This window comes from Rhinopithecus roxellana, chromosome 6 (assembly GCF_007565055.1).
Source record: "Rhinopithecus roxellana isolate Shanxi Qingling chromosome 6, ASM756505v1, whole genome shotgun sequence".
Classification (NCBI taxonomy): domain Eukaryota; kingdom Metazoa; phylum Chordata; class Mammalia; order Primates; family Cercopithecidae; genus Rhinopithecus; species Rhinopithecus roxellana.
The window spans coordinates 92729051-92751313 of record NC_044554.1 but is presented as its reverse complement, the minus strand read 5'-3'; the positions used below and the strand labels follow the sequence as shown (position 1 = coordinate 92751313).

At 41.7% G+C, this 22263-nt stretch overlaps 1 protein-coding gene across 3 annotated transcripts in view; it reads right to left on the bottom strand.

Moving 5' to 3' along the window:
• The window catches only part of POU6F2 (POU class 6 homeobox 2), a 503614-nt gene that overhangs the window by 5770 nt on the left and 475581 nt on the right, over window positions 1-22263 (bottom strand). For all 3 annotated transcript variants that reach the window (XM_010364247.2, XM_010364248.2, XM_030932918.1), the window contains 2 exons: window positions 11206-11374; window positions 2129-2297 (listed from right to left, as the gene is read on the bottom strand). In XM_010364247.2, the coding sequence (XP_010362549.1) occupies window positions 2129-2297; window positions 11206-11374 (338 nt within the window). The remainder of the gene's footprint in view (window positions 1-2128; window positions 2298-11205; window positions 11375-22263) is intronic.

Sequence of the window (22263 nt, the reverse complement as noted above, 5' to 3'; positions counted from 1 at the left end):
TCAAATTTTAATGCAATTTCCATAGCATTCCCTTCCACATAGAACTCAAGGGTTATTTGTTTATTTTTGAAAAACCCAGCTTCCAGTACTGGTCAAGGAGGGAAGGAGTACATTTGCTTTCAATACAGAGTGAACTGATCATTTAATGTTATTTAATGAACTTGTCCTTTACGGCAAGCTCCTCAAAAGCTCTCATTGTGCTAATTTGCCACATACCACATTTTGCCATCGTTTGCCATAAAATCCCCAAAGCTTAAATATTTGATTGTGTGACAACGTGCTTTACAGTGTCAAGGCACCAGGGGACAGAGGTTGTGATAGGGCTGATCAGTGTATTGCTAATGCTTTTTTCTCTGTGCCTCTGATAAGGAGGGATTTAAAGTAGCTCCTAGGAGTCACTGCAGCTAATGAGGGACAAGCGATGCCTGAGTGTGCAGGCTCCAAAGCAGGTTCCTCAGCACCCTTTGAATTCACTTAAACTGTTCCAATATAAGATCTCGGTCTTTCTTTCTTTTCTTGGTAGATAGCTCCTAAAACGATCTCACTGAAGTACTGGAAGCTAGAGAAAGGCCCAAAAGTCAAGGCATCAGACACGTTCTGTTATACTAGGAATTCCCAAAGTCTCCACATTTCAGCCACAGCTTTTTTGACCTCTCTCTGGGGTAGACTTTAGAAATCAACATACATGATTGGGAATGCCCAAGAAGTGCTAAGTGCATGAGTTAAACATTAGCTAGCACTTATATCAATAAAAGGAAATCACGTTTTAGGACTAAAAATAAGCTAAACAGGAATTTAGCACCAATAGAAAATTGGCAACAACTAAAAAACCTGTGGCTGCTTTTATCCCAAGGCTGTCAAGATGAAACAAAATTAATGTTTCCCAACAGGGAGCAATGGTATTCATATCATGGATGCTGCTTGTTAGTGTTGATGCTTCTGTACATGTTGTTTGGAATAACATATACAAGCCTTGAAACAAATTTCCCAGCAGTAGTATCCTTGTATAGACTGAATAAAGGTTATTTTCTACAGGGAGGTATCTTATAAGAAAAAACAGTAGGGGAGGCCATAGAAGTGAGAGGATCCTATGGTGCTTTTTGTATTTAACAACAATCAATGGGTTTTATGGAAAATCATTGAGCAAAATGTGAGCTGCAAGCTACTACCCCATACTGATGTTATTTATAACCTTAGTCTTAAACTGCAGGAAAAGTACACTTCCGTCCTTTGGGGAATACATTAAAAGTATAAAGAGCAGATAAAAAGACAGCATTTCATGGATCACCAAGAACAAAATCCACTTAAATGAGTTTAGAGTTGGTTTCTTGGCTTTTCCTGATGGAGGAGGACTCATAAGGTATTGCCCAAGAGGAAAAAGCTCTTACCGAAGTGCCTTTGTTACCTCATGCATAAACATGGGATTAGTGCAACACACACATGCATGCACGGGGCCTGCTTCTGACCACTTAACCCGGATCAACTTGAACACAACCAAGGCCGGATTCTGTTATTCATTTACTTAATTTGGGGGAAATGAGCAAGGTTAGGCCAGATTCTCACTGCCCTTTTCTGAGCCATTTAAAGCAGCCGCTTCTTCTTTTATTTTATTTTTTATTTCTTATAAACGTGCTTTTAAAGCTGTTTCTGGGAAGGCAAGTTAAAACCTTCAAGGTCACAAGATAGTTAATTTTCTTTTTTAAATGTGTGTTTTCTTGGAAAATCCTGATAGCCATCTCTGGGCAGAAATAGCAAAGGCGTTAACACAAATGGCAGCTTTACAACATTTGCTCAGAATACCTATGTACGGACAAAGTCGGTGGCTCTCAGCTGCATAGGAGTGTGGGCCCAGGAGGAAGGCCCCTGACCCCGGGGTAGCGTATTTCCAATGAGACTGCCTTGGAAGTTCTTGGTGAGTTGACAGGAGTTATAAAGCCAGGACCCCCAAATTTGCTTCAGCAGCATCGTTTGCATCAAGATCACCAATCCCAACATATAGCTGCCCCCAAACTTTGTTCCCACTCTCTGCCCCTCCAGCTTTGCCCACCCGACGAAGAAAAGCTGAACCATGAGGACAAATGAGGCCCAGGCCGGCCAGAAGAGGTGACAGCATGCAGGCGCGGGTTACCTGCAGATGGCTGACTGGCTGTACGCGGGCCCCTCTGTAGCACTGAGAGCCTGTCCCACCTGAGTCTGGGTCAGGCCAAGGGACAGGCGCCGGATTTTAAAAGCTTTGGCAAATTCTCGGATCTCCTCCAGATTAACCCCATCCACCTCACCCGCTGCCGTTTGAGGATCTGTGGAGATGTTTTTAAAAATAGGATCAATACGTCAACACACAGCCGAGCAATATCTGTTTATTACGGTTTATAAGAAAGTGGCTCTCTTTAGCAGCAGAGCAGTGAGGAAACCAACCTCAGAGAATGTTCTCTTTGTCTCCCAGGTGAGACACCCAAGACTCCATCCTCAATTCATTACACCTCCACAAATCATCCTTCGAGATGTTTCTGTCCCAGACAAAGCCACAGCTTGTTCACACTGCCACTTCCCCAATGTCCCAGCATGTTCCTTAGGGCTTAACAAATAACAACCAGCACTGGGAGGCACTTGCTATGGGGATGCGACTCCATTTTGCCCATAAATATGTTCAAATATTGTGCAAAAATATGAAAAGGGAAAGGTTTCCATTTGAAATGTTTTAATTAGCATATTTAATGCTAAAAATTACTCTTGAAGAAAATAGTATTTTGTATTTTTCCTTCACCTGATCGCCAAAGCAGCCAGGCTAACAGCTAGGCTAACAGATGATAATATTGCCCAATTTCTTACGTTCACATTAGTCCCTCAGAAGAGCATGCTTATGAAACTGGGAGAATAATATTGTCTTTTTCCCCCCATAGCAGTTTACTGACACAGACGCCTTTGTCCCCTGAAAGGGCACGTAATAAAAAATGCCTACCACAGGAAAGCTCCTTTGGTGCTGGATAACGCGGTCAATTTAGGACTTATCAAGGGAAATGACACAACAGCTGGAGAATGAAACTTTCCGCCCCTGGCTACTCATCCCTGGATAAATGAAAGCATACACCAAGCTGGAGACAGCATGGGTTGGGGATGGTGGAAGATTTCAAAGTGCTACTCAATCCTGCCTGTAGCGAAGTCATTCTCCCTGTGAGCTGACTCTATTGTTCTTCACCTCATTCTTCCGACTTATGTGAAAAGTTTTTCTCTCCCTTTTTCTGCACAATAACCTATCAATTTCAGTAAATCTGAGTACTCGTCCAAGGACTGTGGCAGACTATATTACTCTTCTGGGCTGAGAACTATGGAAACGCTAGTTATCGTGACACAAAACAAAAAATACCCCACAAAACCAGAACATTTTCGTGCCAAACGCCCATTTTCAAGGACTTTTAAATAAAGATGTTAATATCTGTGGGGAGCTTGGAGCTTCATGTGCAGATTTTCTTATTACTGGGGAGGGATCTTCTCCAGCCTAAGGAAAATGGACTCTGTCAACAGAATCAGCAAAACAGGTATAGTTTGTCTTTTAATCGTCACATTAAAACAACAACAAAAAAAGTCCTGTAGAATGTCATTACTCATAATTTTGTTGTAGAAAGATTGAAAAGTGGTACAACTCCTGCGATGGGTCTAAGTATTTTTGAAAAGTAACTTCTGGGAGTCTGAGTGGGGGGAGGGGCAATATCAGAAACAGTTCAGCCTCTATGGAGTTTACAGTCTATAGGGGACTGGCACACAATGCTAATGCGCAAGAAACAATTAGAGAAAAATATCAGGCAGAGTATAATCGAGAACTAATGGTATGACATCCACACCGGGTGTGCAGACACAGGAGAGAGGAGAGGAGGGAGGATTCATCTAGGTCTTCCCCAGTGGGCAGCTTTCAGAGAATGGAGGAGTCATATAGTCTGGTCAGCGGTGACAGCGTGCACACAGGCAGCAAGGCAGGGAGAAGCAAGGCACAGTGAGGACCTGTAAGGTTTGTAGGGTGAAGCAGCAGTTCGTGCTAGAAGTGAATATTTCAGTGTAGCACAATGAGAATCTATGAGCATGGGCGGGGCAGGGGTGGGCAGTGACTATAAAACTGGTTTGCCTGTTAAGATGAATAGAAATCCTGTTTTTTCTCCCAAAACTACTCCCAGAAGGCAGGCAATCCTCAGCTAATGAGATTGGTTTGGGTCGTCCCTAGTGGAGGCTGCGCTCTGGATCCCAAACCCCAGGAGCACATCAGCCTGGAGCTGCTTCCGGGCTCGCTAAGGATTGTGGAAGCTCACTTCGGCAGTCACCGTCTCGAGCCCGTTTTTCCTTTCCCTGTGAAAAAATTCCCTAGAGCAAAAGTTGCACATGAGCAGCGTGCAAATAAAATCTAGCTTTCCTAGTGTTTACATTAAAAAAATTACTTGCTAACATGTAAACATTTATTTCTAAAGGAAAATCTTCATTTTCCAAATTCTTCTGAAATGTTAGAAGATTTGACTGCCCCGGATGTACATTTGCACTTGGTAATGTCCAGTGGGCTACAGCTGATTCTGGCTGCTCCTTCAGCTCCTCCTCGTGTTCACACCACCCAGCCTCCAACCTGCTCCTTGCTCAGCCCGTTTTGTGACCCTGCGTTAGAGCATGCATTCCCAATGAGGCTGATATTGGTTCTGAGGGGGAGGCAGAAAAAGTCTTAGTACAATGGCGTGGTCCCCCAAAGGGCCATAGTACATCAATAGAGCAGATGTGCAATATATCTGTGGTATTAAAATGTTATGGACGGGTGGGGTGGGGAGGAAGGAGGGCAATTAAGATTAACAAACAAACAAACAAAACAAAACACCTAAAAATGCTCCTTGCAGGGGGAGTGGGGTGATAATAAAATAATAGCTGAGAGCTGGGCGCAGTGGCTCACGCCCCTAATCCCAGCACTTTGGGAGGCCGAGGCAGGCAGTTCACGAGGTCAGGAGATCAAGACCATCCTGGCTAACACAGTGAAACCCTGTCTCTACTAAAAAATACAAAAAATTAGCCTGGCGTGGTGGCGGGCGCCTGTAGTCCCTGCTATTCGGGAGGCTGAGGCAGGAGAATGGCGTGAAGTGGGGAGGCAGAGCTTGCAGTGAGCCGAGATCGTGTCACTGCATTCCAACCTGGGAGACAGCGAGACTCTGTCTCAAAAAAAAAAAAAAAAAAAAGCTGAGAAACCCTGGTTTACAGAAGAGAGTACAGAATGGTACAGTGAGAGAGGGATCTGGCCTCTCTGAGAGAGGGAAGAAGGGTTTGGCAGTCTTGCAAGGGTGTGAGCATGGAGGTTTGAAACTGAAAAAATGGAAAGCTGGAGACATTCCATGTAACAATATCACTTTTAGGACTGTGATTTTCTTAATTTGGCAGGTATAAGAGTCACCGGTTTGGGTCCAGGGATGTGCATTTTTAACAAGTAACATAAGCGATTCTGATGCAGGGGATCTGCTGACAACTACAGAAAGAAATCTTTCTTTGTGGCCCTGGCTCGACCAAGTCTGGGTGTGGTGCCCTCTGTGTGCCATTGTCTCTACTGATCCTTTACCATTATTCAGCTTCACTACACAGAAAACTTGCTCCCTTACCTGTATAGGACTGATGGGCCAGACAGGTCTGTTGAGCGGGGGCTCCGGAGCAGCCATCCCACCCTGGCCCTTTCCTTACCCCACTCTCACTACATATGGCAAGTGGTCAAGATCTGGGAATCAGTGGGCTGGGAAAGTAAAATTTTTGCCTTTATTAGCCCCATCTGTAGCTCAGCTAAATTCAGTTGAATTAACCAGTATGCGAGGGGCAGGTCTTTAATCTGGAAGGGTTTCCATGGTCTACTCCAGTCCCAGGGCCTGTGTTGCAACCAGACAGTGGCACAGGATTGGGCAGGCTTATGACTTGGGCTGACATTTCATGTAAATGTGTCCTCTCATCTTTCTTCCCTTCCCCTGCTGTCTCTATTGTTTATATGTCCTTACTAGTTCCTTGAGACTATCAACTGAATCTGTGTGTGTGATCGTGCAGGCTGCTTTTTGTGAGATCACTGACAATAACCAGAGTTGAAAAGGAAGCTATGGACTTTTAGCCTGTGTGCATTGATGGTGTTGTGTGGATTATCAAACTTTCACTTTAAAGCTCAGAGGGATGGGAGCCTGGGCTACTGAGCCCAGTATCTTCCATGAGGCCCCCAAGAAAGAGTTATTCCACCAGGAAGTTGAATTCCTTCTTCTTCCTCTGACAGTTTCCACTCTTGTATTTTCTCCTGGTTCTACTTAGATCCGTGATAAAATAGAAATTCTTATGAAATTTAAACAGGGTGATGGTCTATTGGACAAAGTAGCATCTCTCTGCAAAATTTGTTGATTGCTGGAGGTGAACACTCAGATTTCTTTATATTAGTGTTCTTATCCATAAAACTCAGTTGGCAAAATGTTATTGTTATCGTTTTGCTCCATGGGTTCTGAGACTACAAAAATCTTCCCATTCAAAAAAGGAGTCCACTTCTAGATAAATATTAGCTTTACCCTGATTACTACATGTGGGACTTGTCTTCACATTTTGGAAGAATTCATTAGATGGTGTCTGTAAGATGTTTTGAATTCATCAAAAGACTAATGCTCCTTTTTTAATCCCAAAGTTTCTGTCTTAAACTCTTGAGGTTATTTCACTGTGAGAATAGTTTCCCTTCCTTAAGGAATATATACTTTTTGGCTTGAAAAGGGGAAATAAGAGGTTACTGTGATAAACAGAGTCCTCCCTGGAATGCTACCTCAGCTCAGAATTTCACATTCTGTCCTGGGATAGGTCAATCTGGCTTTCTGTCATCTATTCTCCTGGCTCTGGGGAGGTTGGGTTCATTTTAAGGATGAATCTCAAGGCCACCTTGATGGGAACTTCAGGTAAAATCCTCAGATCTCTCACAAGGTGGATCCAGCACTTTTAACCAGCTCTAGGGAAACTCAATCTGGGGCTTCTTTGGAGGGCGGAGGAAGTGGCATCTTTTATAGAAGTTTGCTCCAGATTACATGAGCCTGATATATTAAAGACAGGGCCAGAAAATAATAGCAATGATGGCCAGGGTCCACCCTGAAACTGACCCTTTGGTCAACGAGGAATTAACTGGCCTGGGGACTTAGGCTAATACGGCATTGAAAATTGGCAGTGACCCATAAATATAATGATGATGTTTCCAAAATCAAGCCTGGGATGCATGAACTGAAAGTAAAAAAGATTTTTATGCAAACTGCATGAAAACAAACCTGCTTTGTAGAATCTGGTTGCATGGTCACCGGGCCCATACTGAATTGAGTGCTCAGGATGCATCAGTCAGGACAGAGTTTTGCTTTATTTTTTATTATTATTATTTTTTAATTTAGCTCCTTCCCACTCTTAGCCCGGGCGTCAGTGTAAGGTGCTGTTAAATGGGTTGAATAGTTACCATGCATCAACATCATCTTTCCATGATTCCTGATTTGTAGGATTGTTATGAGAATAATATATATCTTTAAAGAAGCTTCTAAAGGTATGAATTAATTAATTAACTATCTTATGTAAATAGCTGTCTGCTTTTTAGTGCTAGTCTCACAGCAAATAATGGGCATATTTACCACATATTTCTGAGAAATAGGAAGCCATTTGGGAGTTTGCAATGTAATTTGGGAGAACTGTCCTTTTGCAATATGGTGACCTCTTTGGGATGTAGAAAATGGCATGGATTGTGAATCAGGGTGTTTCGCTGTGCTATATGCTATGGGCATGCAACTTTAAGTTCACTTTATAGTTTTGTTTTTTTCTGGAACTAACTATAAGTCATTTGCTGTCTAAGGATCAAGCTTAGGTGTTGAGAAAATGTATACTGGAAAAAAATCCAGCAAGCAATCAAAACCCTAAATCTACCTATTTCTAAACAGTGCACTGTAAATCTTAAACCTGATTGGGACATTTGTCAAGTCACTTGTTTGACTCTTCTTCTGACTTTCTAAAAACCCTGCTTATAAAAACTGTATCCACCTCTGATGATTATGGAGACTGAGCAAGGTTTAACACAAGGCAAGGTGCTAGAAATAAGTACTGTGCAGATTTTCCAATAAATATGCATGTTTGGTAGTTCTGAGCCCAGATGTGCTGTCCTTTGCATATGAACATCTTGTATCATTACTAAGGTATTAACTCAACATTCTCTTGCTTGCAGTGGGCAAAGCTTTTGTATGATTCACCTATTCTAGTTCATCTGGCATATGGCAGGTTAGCCAATGACAGTCTTTGACAATGACATGGAGGACTCATTGGTCATGGTTTTGACCAAAGTTTTGGTGATATTGTGATGTAATAAGATATATATATATCTGACACGGAGTTCCTAAATCCTTTGGAATGCCCTAGATGATAGGAGCATCTTTTGTTCTAATGAGGTGATTCTTAGGGGCTCCTGGATAGCTTCATGATAATGGCAGGTCATCAGAAAGACAAAGCCATGATTAGAAGCTTGAAGCTTTTAGCCCCACCTCGACTCTTTAGGGAGAGAAGAGGGGCTGGAGACTGAGTTAATAATCAATTATGTCTATATGATGCAGCTGCCACAAAAATCACTAAGGTATGGAATTCGCAGAGCTTCCAAGTTGGTGAAAACATCCACATTCTGAGAGAGTGGTGCACTCCAACTCTACAGGGGCAGAAATTCCTGCATTTGGAGTCCTTCCAGACCTCACCCTGTGTACCTCTTCATCTAGCTGTTCATATGTATTCTTTATAATATCCTTTATAGTAAACCAGTAGATGTATTTCTCTGTGTCCTGTGAGCCATCATAGCAAATTATGGAACCAGAGGGTTATGATCCATGTACTATTCATTCTGTGGTTGGGTTTTGAGACAGAAGGGAATTAACTAAACAACACGCTCAAAATTTGTGGCAACTCTAAGTCCAGCAGTGGGTTAGGGCATAATGTGACCCTAGTGGTACTGTTAGACTCTCTTGGCCTGCAGAGACAACTGTGGAGCTAGCTTGGTGTCATTCAGGCTCTGCATAGGGTTTGAAGTTACCGGCTTCAATTGCATGTGGTAAAAGAGTCTCTCTTTCCCAAGCCTATATATTTTATACCAAGGATATGTAATATGGTTCACTCATCATAAACCTAGAACTTGTATGTCCCACTGGCTACTGTGCAGTGGAAGTTCCATCTGGCCCATTCAGATATCTCTGTTATTGATTTCTGAAAAAGACTAATCCTTCACTGCCCAGCTGTGACAAGGGACTAGAGAGAACCTAGTTCCATCCATCTGACTGTCTGCTGTCTGCCCATCCACTCATTCATCTTTCTGTCCATCTTACACATATTAACTATTTACCTTGTGTGAAACATTTTATTAGTAGGAGGTTGTTTGTACTTCTTTTCCATATTTAACTTATTTCTTCTCTGTAAAAAGCTAAACTTTGGTTCCTTTTCTTTCAGGACCAAAGCTTAACAACCTATCCTAAATTTATGACCTTGCTGCCATTTAGAAATGGAGTATTTTGCAAAAACTTATACGGAATATTGAATTGTAACAAAGTTTGACTCTTTTCCCTAGGATTTTTTTTTTTTAATTAGGGGAAATCTGACTATAATTAAATTCGTTTTATCCTTAACTTTATGCAAGTCAGACTAGAGTTTCTGGAGAGGGCTATATATCTAAACAACCTAAAATACAGTTGATGGAAAATGCGTATGTATCCTGAAACTCTGGTGTTGACCCATCTTTAAGATCAACAGCATCCAGGTTAGTCTGGTGAAGTACCTGGACATATTTTCTTTTTTTGAGATGGAGTTTTGCTCTTGTTGCCCAGGCCGGAGTGCAATGGCGCGATCTCGGCTCACTGCAACCTCCGCCTCCCGGATTCAAGCGATTCTCTTGTCTCAGTGTCCCAAGTAGGTGGGATTGAAGGTGCATGCCACCATGCCCGGCTAATTTTTGTATTTTTAGTAGAAACCCAGTTTCATCATATTGGTCAGGCCGGTCTTGAACTCCTAACCTCACATGATCTGCCCGCCTTGGCCTTCCAAAGTGCTGGGGTTACAGGCATGAGCCACTGTGCCCGGCCTACCCAGGCATTTTCACATCTTTCCATAATGCCTCATTCTGTTTTCTTCCCTACCCACAAGCATCTTTCTTGCCTGAATTATCAGTATAATTGAATATAGACATACATGTATGTAATTCTTTTTCTTTTTTGAGGAGAATTACTTGTCGGGGAGGTCATGGCAACCCTCCATTTTGCTTTAAGATTTGCCCCATGATATGTAAGATCCTCCTGTACCTGTTATGACAGGTCATTCATGACACTTGACCAAACACAGATCCTCACATGTCCTCATTTTATGGCACAGATGCCTATGCAGGCATCCATAGCTGCTGGATTTTTGGTCCCTGGTGAATTGCAATCTGTGCACATGTTCCACAGTTTTATAGATAAGTAAAAGCTACATTAATGGTGACTGACATTAAATCAGACCATTATCCCATCCATCTTAACATGCTGTTATTTGCATGTGATAAATGTACTACCTATCCCTAGGGCCAAATACCATTCTAATAACTATATATATACATATACAGGCTATTTAGGGAGGCAGACTTGCAGGCTTATCCTATTTTATGAATGGTTGTTCAGAGATTTCTCATGAGATTCTGGCCCATGCAGCTTCCCCCACATGCCACTTGAGGTGGCTTATTGTACGCACACACCCACCCGCCCACAGGCATGCTCTCTTTTATTTCCTCTGACACCTACAAATAGAACGGCAGGGGACTTCAAACACACAGAAAAGCAGCTTGACCTGCCAACTGAGTGCCTGTTGTTGGTTATTTCAGTTGTGAGCTATGTGGCTCATGCCATGAAAGCTGATCAGTTGCTACCTTCTGAAGTGGCAGGACTGACTCAGCACATCAGCAGCCACTTAAGATGGAACCCGGTCCTTGATAGCCACTAATCCAGGGAGTGTGCTTTGGGGGCCTGCTTCCCCAGGGAACCATCTGGTCCTGGGGACGGACTTCATCTCAGTATTGACCTAGCAGTGCCAGGAAATTCCTCTGCAGCGTTGAGAGAAAGAGAGAGCAAGAGAGAGTGAGAGAGAGACAAGAAGGAAGACATTGCAAATAGGCAACAAGAAGGCCACCGTGATTTAAACCGAGCCAGAAAGGATACTTACTGCTGACTAACTGGCCCACGCTCAAAGCTGAAGAAGAGGAGGATGAGGAGGAAGAAGAGGAAGCCTGCCGGATGGGACTTTGAGACATGGATGCTTGGCTGTGAGCCAGGTGCAGAAGGTTGCCTTGGGAGGCTGCTTGACCCACTGACGTCTGGGAGGGTTGGTGGAGCTACATGAGGGGATGTAAAAAAAAAATACACAAATGAATGAAAAATTAGGGGGAAAACGCCTGGGAACAGAAGTTTCATCTGGGGGTGAATCATTTTATTTCCAAGAATATATACTTCTCAGGAAGAGTGCACACACTACACAGCAGGCAGGCATTTTTTTTTTTTTTTTTTTTTTTTTTTTTGTAGAGTACATATTGCCACTTGCTTGACAGGCATTTTATTAGTAATTCTAAATATATTATTAATTCCCTACTTGGCTTGTTAGAGCACCCAATTTTCTACATTTCTCAACCCTGGCATGTGGGTGGACCTTTCTGTCTATTCATACAATTACAGCACACTTGACAGGCTTCTCAAATAAATATAGATAAAATATAACACCATCAACTCAGATTGGGAAAGTAAAACTTAAAGGTGTGGCTGTGCCCCACCATTTTATCCTATGTAACTGGTATTTTTAGAAAACTTCCAATGTAGGCTGAGTGTGTGTGGGAACTTCCTCCTCTTACAGACTCTAGAGTCTGGATGGGTTTCTGTGTTGATAAAATGCTCTCTGATATCCTAAGGAAAATTCAGAGAGAAGATGGGGAGTCAGGACAAAAATTTCCAGTAGGATTTGTAGCTCTCAGTTGTTACTTTCTTACTCTGTGCCAGCCACTGTATTAAGACATTGACTAATTTTCCTATCAGCCTGTGGTGTGGGTACTATTTCCATCCCTCTCTCACAAACAGGGAAGCCGAGGCACAGAGAAGCTAAAGGATTTTACAGGTTCAACCAGCAAGTGCAGAGGAGCTGGTCTCTGGACACATGAAGTCTGACCCTGGGACCTGGGCTCTTAGTCACGATGCCACAAGGAAGAATTAATTTAATTTTAAAAATTGTGTGTGTGGTAAGGAAGGCTGTCTTTATATCCATTTATTCATGATTCCTCTACAGGTTATCAAAGGACTGTTGTTCTGAGAGATGAGAGGAGCTCAGCTGAGGAGAGAAAGGAGAGAGGGGAGGGAAATGCTTGCAGGTTCTAGGTCTACTTGGAGGCCCAGGAGGGATGTCTCTGTATCATTTTTTTTTCTCCTGGAAAGCTGCCATAAGGGCAGGCCAGGACCCCAAGAAGGTAGACAATGAGCCTCAGCATTAGCCACCTTTGTTGATTGGATGTAGCATTTTTTGGTTTGCAAAGTGCTTTCATATCCATCTTCATTCTCACAGAGGTGTAGCAAGGCTTTTGTAAAAAGGAATCAGCCTGCGAGTAGAATTAGGTCAGGACCTGAACTTTGGTGGGAGAGACAGCTACCCCCAAAACAGGCACCAATCTGAGAAGGTCTACTACCTTGTTAGCACCTAAGAGCCAGCCTGGGGTGTTCCAACTTCATATTTGTCACTGCTTTCCCAATGTGTGTGTGTTCATTTTTTCATTCAACTTTATTCAGATGTAATTTACACATAATGAAATAAATCCATTTTAAACACAAAGTTTGATGAGTTTTGTCAAATGTGTACACATGTGAAACCACCACCACAATCAAGTTATAGAACCTTCTAATCATTCCACAATGCTCCCTCCTCTCCTTTGTCATCAATTTCCCCTCAACTCCCTGCCCTAGACAGCCACTACCCTGGTTTCTGTCACTCTAGATTCATTTGTCTGAGTCCAGAAATGGAATCATACAGTACGTACTCTTTTTGTATCTGGCTTCTTTTGCTTGGCATACTGTTTTTGAGATTCATTCATTTTGTTGCATGCCTTGGTAGTTCAGTTTTTTTTTATTGCTGAATAGTATTCCCTTCCATACATATATGAATATGGTATATTGTTTATGAATTCATCTGTTGGTGGGTATTTGGGTTGTTTCCAGTTTGGGGCCATGATGAATAAAGGTGTTATATAAACATTAATGAACAAGGTTGTGTGTCTACTTGTGTTGTTTCTCTTATGTAAATACCTAGGAGTGGAACTGCTGGATCATACTGTAAATGCATGTTTAACTTTCTCAGAACCTCCCAAACTGATTTCCAAAGTGGTTGTACCATTTTATGTTCCCACCAGCAACGTACGAGAATTCCAGTTGCTCCACATTCTCCCTAACACTTAGGATCATCATACTTTCTAATTCCCTCAAGTGTTGTTATCAAATTAATATTTTTCCTTCAAACAATTGTTAGTTAGGGGCTACTCTGCAAAATGTTCTTAAGGAGCTCTTTTCCCTTCTGGTCCCCTGTGGCAATAATTAATAATGGCTCCCCGACTCACATGGTATTCCTATGCAGCAGATGTGCCTGGCAGGATTACGTGAAGTAAATAACCAGCCTATGTGGCTGCTGAACATTAGAATCCAGGCTCCCATCCCATAGTGCAGGGATCTTCCCAGGAAACCATTTTGTGCCTCCTACAGAATTGCCTGCAGTTACATTTCAAGTGAACACCCGTATTGTTGCTCAGCTATGCAAAGTAGAGGCTAGATTACAAGCCAAAGACAGTTACAATTGACATGGGATCCTAAATTAATATGCATCAAGCATCTGCCAAAGGTAATTAGCCAAACTGCTGAGGACATAATCAACAATTGAATCCAGTAAATTTTATACTGTAGGGACACACATTAAAGATTAAATCTATTTTTAATTTGCGTAATAAAATGTGATGGATATTTGCATGTCAGTCTACCCCCTATAACCTATTGAGTTGTCCTTCTAAATACTGTTACTTGGCAAAAGCTTTTTACAGTTTTGAGTTACTGAATCGTGAGATTGTCTTCAGTTTTACCATTGCATCAATGTTTTATTGGCCCTGGGTGTGGTAAAGAACCATCAAGGAACTGGAAAAGACACCAATTTAAATATTTCTTCCTCAGACACAACACAGTAAAGAAAAAATTACTAGGCTGCAATCTTGCTTAAGAGTCACTAGAGCAAGCTAGGGCTTATGCATTAAGCTAGGCAAGAGAAGAAATTTGAGATGAAAAGAAAATAATTATTTTAAGAACTTGTTCCATGTCCATACAGTCAAAAGGAGAGTCAAAAGGAATCTAAGATGTCTAAGAATCTAAGAAAGATATTTTTCTTCCAAAGTAAGTAATCATTTCTTTTAGGACACTGGGGTCCTGCTTACCTCTATAGTTCAACCAGACAGTTCAGAAAAACCAACACAAATTCTGCAAATTTCTTACTTGTCAAGGATCAAGAAGATTATATAAGCAGTGGCATCTTAATGGAGCCCATAGATTTCATTCCAATTGCCAGTGTAAATGTGTGTCTGTTAATTCTAGAATCATTTGCACGCTCAGATAGAATAACCTATTGCACATGTCAAAATCAGCCCAGAGACTGACCTCTTGCCTTCATAACGTCTTTCCTTAGAAAAACAGGACTTCAGAGGTACCACTTCTGTGACCTTCCATCTCTAAGGCTGTAATTCTTTCAGGTAAACTATGAAATATAACACTATGTCATTGGAATTCTTAGTTTAATGTTTTTGGTGTATTAATCTTTAGAAATTTTATGCTTAAAATATATTTATCAAATAAGAAAAGACAAAGCAGAGATTTAAGCTAGTTTATGAAACAGCTCTGGGGTTCAATATAAAAAATTAATATATGTTAAATAAGCAGCATTAGGAATATGTTACTTAATTTGATTTAATTATGTTGTTTTGGACACTGACTTAACTGTAAAAATTGTGTATACTTGTATTGCATAACTATTGGCAAAAGAAAGAGATACTTAAATACTAGGACGTAACTGGACACAAAAATTGGAATAGTTTACCAAAAGAAAATGCAGGGAGTTAGGGAATAATCAGAAGCAGAAGAAAAAGTTTCTTTTCCTTCCTGGAGGGAAAGGGAAACTTAGATGCTTCTATAAAGGCAGATGTTTTATTACATTGTCTTATTTTTGAAAGGGCCAAATATGTGGGTAATGTTTACTGGATGCTTCCTACCTGTTTTTGTATCTATTATTTAAAATCCTGGCAATAGTCCTCCTTTTTAGGTACTGGTGATACCATTACAGAAGAGGAAACAGAGACTTAAAAAGATGAAATGACTTACTTGGGATTACACAGCTGGTACAAGTAAGCTTGGAATCCAGGTAAGTCTGACTCAAGAGCCAGCACTCCTTCCACTATGCCCCGCTGCCTCTCAACTCCCCGATCATTGGAGATGAGCAGTTACAGGTCAGGGAAACAGCAGGGAGCTCTAGCTGGGAAGTGTGGGACCAAATGAGGTATGTTCAAACTGATAGATCACGGTGAGCTACACTTTCAAGTTGATCAGCCATAGTGTGGGTCACCATGATCTATCAATGTGTTTTTTTTTCCTAATATAAAATTTCAGATATTTTTCTGATTTAAGAATTGTTACCTGCAGTTCCCTATTTAAAATGTCATATTTGAAAGAAAACATGGTTCTCTCAGGTGGCTAGAAGATTATCCAAAAATAATGTTATGATTTTAGTGCAGTCTGGGGACACATCTCCGATGCAGTTGCCTACAGATTGTTCTTTGCTTCATATAATTAATTCTGGTTATCTGTACTACCCCCAAACTTACTCTTCTCAGTATTGTATCCTGTTTATATGATTGTATTTTCTATTTATTCACCATACTGTTAGTAGACTGCCTAAAGGAGCTTGAGTTTCTGTCCATCTAAGTTTACATAATCACTTTCTTGCCTTTTTTTGAGCTATAAGCCAGGTGTAAATAGGCTGAGAGCATGGAGAATCTGCAAGAAGAGAAAAGGAACAGCTCATGTGAGCCTGTGGCTATGCATTTTCCAGAGGAGGAGGACTGGATGTCCATCCCACACACAGAATGACAAACAGAACACAGGATGCAGCGTCTGAAAAGCTTTCTACGTCCTGTTGGCTCTCACAGGCTTGCTCTCTTGGTTTGTTTTTATTGGTTGGCACTGCCAGGGTGTTTAATATATTCACCAAAAATAGATTGAAATAACAGTGCACTGTAAAGGCTTTCTAGATTTTCTGTGCCACTGATCCCCAGGTATCTTCTATGTGTTATGCAGTATATCCTTAATAATGTTTTAGTTTCTGGAATAAATCATCTTCTAATTAAATTTGTGATTGATATTAAAATAAGTGGGGTGGCAAGTGCCTTGGAAGGTGGAATAAAATGCAGAATGTACTAGGCAAGTTGGAAAAGTGAATGCATATAAACAGAAAATTCAAATGGGATTAAATACAGAGAAACTCACTTGGGGAGGAAAAATCTCTCTAAATCTGCAAAGGCAAAATGAAGGAGGGTTGGCCTTCTACAAAGATGTCAGAGAGCCATAGTGAACCCCAGGCTGAACCTTCCCTGTGCTGCAATGGAGGCAGTGAATACAACCCAGAGGGGCCTCACAGAAGCCAGAGTATATGGGAAGGGCATCGCTACTTGCCCTCCCTGCCTGTCCTAGTTGGCATTTTTTTGAGTAATGTGTACCTTGGAATAGCTTGAAGAGAAATTAAATCAGTGCTTCTCAAGATTTAGTTGCATCAGAATCACCTGGAGGGCTGTTAGAGCACAAATCACTGGGCTCCACCCTGACTTTCTGATTTAGTAAGCCTGGGTTGGGGCTCAAGAATTTGCATATCTAACAAGTTTTCAGGTGATGCTGCTACTGTGGGTTGGAGGACAACACAGATTTTGGAAGGAGCTTCTCTTGGAAAAAGAGTTAAAGCACATGGATCTGCTATGTCTAGACAAAAGAAGCCAGAGCCCAGACATAAGAAGAACTTTGATTAACTAGGAGGGTATAATGAATGCCTGAGCCTTACTGAGGAGTTCATTCTACTGTGGACAAGAACACAAATTAAATTTGCTGAGAAATTTAGGGTTGACATCAGGATGATCTACCTTAAAACATTTGGAGGACCTGGAATATGATACAAAGGAGATTTTAGCTATCTTTGTGGAAAATTTGAAAAGAGGAGGAAGTTATCCTTTTGGCAGGGCTTAGGAGACTTACTGGGTTTTGCTTCCTGCTTTATTCTATGACAGTGAAACATCTCTTTAATGCAAGTAGGAAGAAGAGCCCCACATGTGAGGGTCCAGTACATGCACTGCCTATCAGCAGGGGAGTAAGTATGGCAGAATCACCAATGGCCTCAAGATAGAGAAGGACAGCAGCAAATCCTGTGCCAGGCACTATGAAGACATGAGGAAGTGGGGAGTGTCAGAATGAGAGAAGGATTTAGTGGAGATACCTCAACATAGGCAGAGAAGGCCAAAGCAGTCACAAAACAAGCTTGGAACGTGCAATAAAAGCTCAGCAGGTACAAATGATGGAATGGAAGTTAGAGTTCAGTGCAGAGCAGCAAATGAGGGATTACATGCAATTGAGATAATGAGGTGGGAGAGCATGCAGAGAGGAAGGGGTTGACATTCAGAAAAGAAATAAACAGAGAAGACAGTGCTGCATGGAAGGACTTCCCAAGCCTCTGGTAGGCACAAATTTGGAACATACTGGGAAGTGACAAAAGTCACAGAATTGGAAAGACACAGAAGGGCCGGAGCTGGGCTTCTCTGGAAGCATGGCTAGGATGCTGGTGTCCTAGATAGTGAAATACTATAATTTGGCAGCAATTAAGCAAAACACAAGTGACTGAGCACCCACCATGGGCTGGATCGTGAACTGTGTGGATGAGGCTGAATCAGTTTGGTCGCTACTTTTCAAATGTAAACGCCTAATGATGATAGAATTTGACAAAAATGAATGGAGTGGGTGAAGGTGGGACAAGGAGCAGAGATGAAGGAGAAATGCTTCATGGAGAGCGTTCCGAGAGGCTTTACAGAGGAGTGAGGGATTCAGGGCAGAGGAGGGAGAGTGGATCCAGATCCCAAAGGATGCATAAGCAGGAGCTTGTCAGACAGGGAAGGTGGGAAGAGGTTCCACGCCAGGGGCACAGAATGCACAGAAAGTACGAATGAACTGTGTCAGTCGAACTTGGCAGGGAGTGAGAAGGTGAGACCAGAGAAGTGAGCTATCCGGATACATGGCTGGAAGGTCAAAGGGCTGCTCTGCATTGGGACTACCCATACACATTTCACCCACCTAGGTAAACCCTTAGTCTATTTTAGATCCCTGGTGGGTGGGAATGCCTCATTTCTATCTCATTCTGGGTGGCTTGAGAAAAAATTGAGCATCAGTGATTCAGGCCAGGGCTAGGAAGGAACACTGAGTTTTTTGAAAATTAGTAAGTGAATACATTTTTGTATTTACTTGAAAAATAATGGATGGATTTTGATAGTTGCATGGCATTTTAAGAGAGCTAATTTGAATAAGCTACCTCTCACTGGTTTTCTGTTAGTACCAAGATTACTTTTTGAGGAAAAACTGAGTGCCTTCATGGATGGTAGTCTCCAAGGATTATAGCTATGGTATTTAATTTTTGAAAAATCTTAATGCTTTGATTTTGCAAGTTGCAGATTTTTTTCCTTTCATTTATCTCTCTCCGCCTTAATGATACTGAAAAGTCCTGTTAACTTTTGTCTGGATTTAGTCAAAAGGAGAATAAATCTACACAAAAATAATGTCTGTGTGGCTTAAGAAACTACTAATTCATAGGCATAGGGCAATCAGGGAAAGAAAACCAGGGCCTCTGGAGCGACCCTGACTTTGGGAGGTGTTCACCATATGCCACAGCAGCTGTAGAGTCCCTTGGAGGAAGCAAAAGGTTGCTTTTGAGCTCCACTAAGTACTTTTGTATTAAGTAATTTTTTTTCATGCACACAAAGATTCTCATCACTCTCTTATTTTCATCTGGTTGTTTGTTTGTTTGAGACAGAGTCTCACACTGTAACCCAAGGTGGAGTGCAGTGGTACGATCTCGGGTCACTGCAACGTCTGCGTCCTGGGCTCAAGCAGTTCTCGTGCCTCAGCCTCCCAAGTAGCTGGGACTACAGGCATGCGCCACCACACACAGCTAACTTTTTGTATTTTAGTAGAGATGGGGTTTCACTATGTTGCCCAGGGTGGTCTCGAACTCCTGAACTCAGGTGATCCACCTGCCTTGCCCTCCCAAAGTACTGGGCACCATGCCAGCCTTCATCTGGCTTTTTTCTGAGTTTTATTTTCTGGTGTTGCTCACCAAGGATTTCTGATGTAATACTGCGGAAGTTAAATTTAGGGCTGTCAAATACTGGTGTATGTAAAAAAAAATAGTGTTTGTATTTCAGATGATAACTTTGCACGTTCTTCTTTCTTCATTGGAATGAATCATCATCAGTGTGTTGGATACCACATTCTTAGATTCAGGCTCTTTTAATTAATGGTAGGCAGAGGTGAAAATCAAATTAAAGATGTCATTACTTTTATTAAATTAAAACAAATCATTCCATGTCATCTGGTCTGACAGTCCTATACTTTACTTCATGGAAGTGGACTTCCTTCTGAGTATGAGTTAGGGAGCTCTCTGTTCCTGTAATTTATGACATATTTTACCATCAGAACTATGCTCTTGTGAGATCAAACATTTGTCGTAAATCACATGAAAAAATAAATTGAGAAACTTCTCTACTGTATGACAGAAATCCTTTATTTTTTAGTGGTTGTCCATGTTATATTTCTTCAATGTAAAGGGTAATATTTAAAGAAAAAAATTGAAGACCACTATCCTTATGCCTCTTGAGCTTTTCACTTTTTGACTCAGGGGCTTTTATGATCTGCGAGCCTCAGAATCACAGCTTTTACATCTGGGACTCACACTTGTGCATCTCCTGTCAAATTTGCCCAACTTGTTAGCTTGACTGCATGTTCTCATGGTGTCTCAACTGGAGCCAATGCCAAGAAATAAAGTCATTCATTTATTTCTACCATTTCCATGGTATTTCTGACCAGGTTCACCATCAGTTTTCTGGGTATTCCTGGGACTAGGACAGACCATTGGCACATGCCTTGAACAAGGGGGACAGGTCCGTTGGTGCCTGCTGTGACTTGGGTATTTGAGATGGTTCCCCCATTGCTCTTTTCAGCTGCGCTCACGTGTTCTCTCAGCGTGCACATACGTGAGAGGTGGACATGTGTATTGGTTAAGGGAGCCTGCTCTTTGGGATGCTGGTTGTAGCTGACATGTTGGTTGGGGTATACTTTGTTGGATTTGCAAGGTACATCCCCAAGAAGCTGGCTGTTTTTTCCAGTTGCTAATCTCCAATCCTGCAGTGAAGAGGACAGTGGTGGTGGTTAGACTAGCAGAGAACTGACCATATGTTGCTGTAGTAGGAACAAGTTTTCGTTCCAGGGCCGACAGATGCTGCGTGAGAAGGCTCCTGAGGTGCGCCTGGGCCTGTGAGAGAGACTGTGGACATGGATTACCGATATCTGCTGTGAGCAAGGGGTTAGGAGTGGCACCATTCCTGCATCTTATTTGCTATTTCTTGGTTAGGCCTTTCTCCTCCTGGATCAAAACTGTCCTATTCCTGATCTAGAGCTGCAATTTTGTGTCACAGCTGTAGTCTATCACCCACACTCACCTTTGAAATTCAAGGTGAGAGTAAGAGCTACTTTATATTAAATGTTAATGATTTCTAACTAATTCATCACCTTTTTGGCAGTTTATAACCGGCTTTGCTGACAGAAAAGGTTTTTAGCAGATTGTAGAAAAAGAGGCCAATTTATCCATCTTTTCCCCCAGAGATAATTTTGAACATAGTTGGAACAGATGAAACTAGGGTTTAAAAGGCCAATGAAAGATAGAGAACTTTGCCTTATTTGAGGAACCACTTAGAAGGTAGAGAATCAAATGGAAATAGTGTAAATAGTAAATAGCGAAATAAACCAGCTGAGAGATGGGGGGGAAGAAAAGTTCCTAATGATAAGATTGGCAGAGACTGCTTGGGATAAAGCTGAGGAAGAAGAGGTGGCTTCCCAGGCTACCGATTTAGATTTCAAGTGAGAAGACAAAGTCTCTGTCTCCAGAAAGTGTACAGATTCAGACCTTGCTGGGATTCTCCTGGTGTTGGTTCCCTCGCTGGGTGAAGTTCCCTTGTTAAACACTCTAATAGATCCCTTCACTTCTCCCTCATGGCACTTACTGCTGTCTTAGGGACATATTTGTACAAGTCTTTGGTGAATGTACATCTTCCTCACTACACCATAAGCTCCATGAAGGAAGAGTTCATGGCATCTGTCTTGCCCGCCAACACAGCCTAGCTTCCTGGTACCAATGCCAGACACATGGTAGGTGGTCAATAAATATTTCCGTTAAATAGATTTTTTTTTGTACTCATTGAACAAGCAACTGGATTTTTCAAGCATAGTCTCTGAGAGTCACCAAGAATGGGCTTGTTTTCATGGTTGGATCAGGAGCCAAATGCAGGCAATGGCTGAGGTCTCTGGAAGGCTATTTCTGCATTGTTGTAGATAAATGATAATATTGGGACTTTCTTCTTCCCTTCTCTTTATATTTTATTTCCTTGCTAACTGCTTTACATTATACAGCTTTCTGACTTCACATAAAGCCATGTGCTCGGTCATATACTCACTCTTAGTCTTCATCATTCTTGTCCACCATCTTTCTTTTGTTAGTGTACACTCCAGCTTTAACTCTGGTCTTAGCCTTGCCCACCTTTCACTTCTTAACTTACTCAGCTAAGGAGCTCATTTCAACACATTTCAAACAGGGACAATCCAGACTTTAAAACGTTGTAACAGAGAAATAGAGGAATTGATGTTTCTTCATTGCTTTACCTAATTTTATTTCTGCAGCATTTGATGCTCGTCCACTTCCTATTTTTTTGAAACACTTGGATGCTAGATCACCACACTCCGGGTTTCTCTTCTAGTTACCCAATCATTTCTTCTCTCATTTTTCCTCCTCTATTCCTTAAATGCTGGTGTTTCCCAGGAGGGACTCCTTGGTCTTCCTTCCCTTGCTTCTGATGCTTTTTCCAAT